The sequence below is a fragment of the Octodon degus genome, unplaced genomic scaffold (assembly GCF_000260255.1).
Source record: "Octodon degus isolate 3935 unplaced genomic scaffold, OctDeg1.0 scaffold00017, whole genome shotgun sequence".
In the NCBI taxonomy this organism is placed as follows: domain Eukaryota; kingdom Metazoa; phylum Chordata; class Mammalia; order Rodentia; family Octodontidae; genus Octodon; species Octodon degus.
Window position 1 is genome coordinate 7803274 of NW_004524593.1, and position 2085 is coordinate 7805358.

Here is a 2085-nt window from a genome sequence, read left to right on the forward strand (position 1 = left end):
AATAAATAAATAAATACAAGCAAACATGCAAAAAAAAATAATAGGTGATCAGTACAGAAAATTTTGAGAAGAAAAGAAAGTATAGTAATTACAGTTCTACCTCTCAGTTCTACCTTTAGGATAGTCTATATAGTGGCTATTAGCTTGTCGGCATCGCTTTCCAATCTCTACCCCACACAACAGGTGTGTGTATATGTACAGCGGGCCCACTCCGTCAGTGGGAACCACCTCCACAGACTTAACCCACGGGTTAAACAGATTTGGAGGGAAAAAAGCAAAGAAAATTGCATTTCTATTGCTTTGCTTATCATTCCCTAAACAATATAGCATTTACACTGCATTAAGTATATAAATAATCTAGAGGTGATTTAAAGTATAAAGGAGGATACAGCGTAGGTTAAATGCATATAAATTAGGAAGCGATTTGAGCAACCATAGCTTTTCTGTATGGGATCCGTATGTATTTATGTATGTACGTATGTATAAAAATGGACATTTTCAGCTGATTTGTTTTTAAAACAGATTAGGAACATAAAGCACACATTTTTGTAAACTTTCCTCCCTTTTTCTCATAGGTAAGGCTCACTAGGCTAATCTTTAAAAAACTAATTTTCTATGACTCACAATGTAACTAATACAGCAACAACATACATAAGCAGCTACTATGGTTAGTTGTCACTATTATGAACAGCGCTGTGTACAGTTTTTGAAGTTATTTCCATTCCTCGGATGCTATGAGTGGATTACTTAAACAACATTCTTGTTAAGTATCACCAAATAATCAACTAGTTTAAAGAGGAGCCATTTAGTCTTAAAGAAATCAAATTAAAGTTCAGACTTCAAGACAATCTTAAAAATTCCCAAATTAACAAGTCAAGAGGCTTAAAAGAGATAGAATATCATACAGAAATTTTGTCAGCTTATTACATTTTAAGCACCATATTAATATCCTCACCAAACAATGTAGCCACCCTACCTTGAAATTATGAACTCGAGAACTCATAGTGCCCTTTCCCCCGGCAGAGCTTAACATTACCCAGTAAGTGACATGGATCTGATGCCATTAAGTAACCACACTAATCAATTCCTACCTCATCTGCTGCCTTCATTATTGCAGTCGCAATCTTTGGATCAAGACCATAATCCTGGTTAACTTCAGCAGCTGCTCGCTTCAAGATGCCGAAAGCTTTAATAACTGGGATCTAAAACCAATGAAAGAAGATCTCTAATTTGTAGCTTAAGAATGACAGCTTCTTATTTATGCAGATGCAAAACCAGTTACCTAATTAGCACTATGATTTTCAAATGTTTGGAGCATAACGCTTAGATGCATATGTATATGTGAACTAAGAGAATCTAACAAAAGTAGATAGCATCTACATACGTATTTATGTGTCTTACACATACACATACCATGTATTTATACATACAATGTAAAATTCACTGCACTTTTATATATACTATAAAGTATGTGTTTTAAAAAAAATTATGAAAAATGGGGCCAGCAAGATAGCTCAGGCAATCGCAGGTATGCACAGGACCGCAGTTCAATCCCCGTACCACATGCCAAGCCAGTTCTGTCCCCCAGGGTGGGCTGAGCCACACACCCCCAAAAAAAATTTTAGTAAAGTGTGTGTTTTTCATATGGTATGTTAAAAATAAATAGCATTCAATAGTTTTCCAGCAAGAGTCATTCTCATGCTAGAATGTTTTCCTTCTTCTCTTAAAAAAAAGACATAATTTATGTCTTTTCACTAAGAGATAACCAATAAATGGCTATCATTCACTCACAAATACAAAAGTCAATATAATCTAGTTAGTGAAGACTTGGCACTTTTTAAACCCATGGCTTTTCAGGCTCAGAATTGAATAACGTATTATACATATCCATATTTTTATTTTTTCACACACAAGTTGATTTATTTTCTAATCAAAACTGCCTCGTTGAACAAACTTTAAAAAGATATACAGAGTAACTTTTGACAATATATCAAGCAAACAATAACCTGTCAAACAATGCATTATGGAGTCTTATCAAAAACAGTACTAAAAGGGGCAAGGGAGATGGCTCAGTAGAGTAAGTGC

At 34.6% G+C, this 2085-nt stretch overlaps 1 protein-coding gene across 1 annotated transcript in view; it reads right to left on the bottom strand.

Annotated features, from left to right (window-relative positions):
• The window catches only part of Fh (fumarate hydratase), a 25879-nt gene that overhangs the window by 15493 nt on the left and 8301 nt on the right, over window positions 1-2085 (bottom strand). Inside the window, exon 2 of the mRNA XM_004626919.2 lies at window positions 1092-1202. Within this exon, the coding sequence (XP_004626976.1) occupies window positions 1092-1202 (111 nt within the window). The remainder of the gene's footprint in view (window positions 1-1091; window positions 1203-2085) is intronic.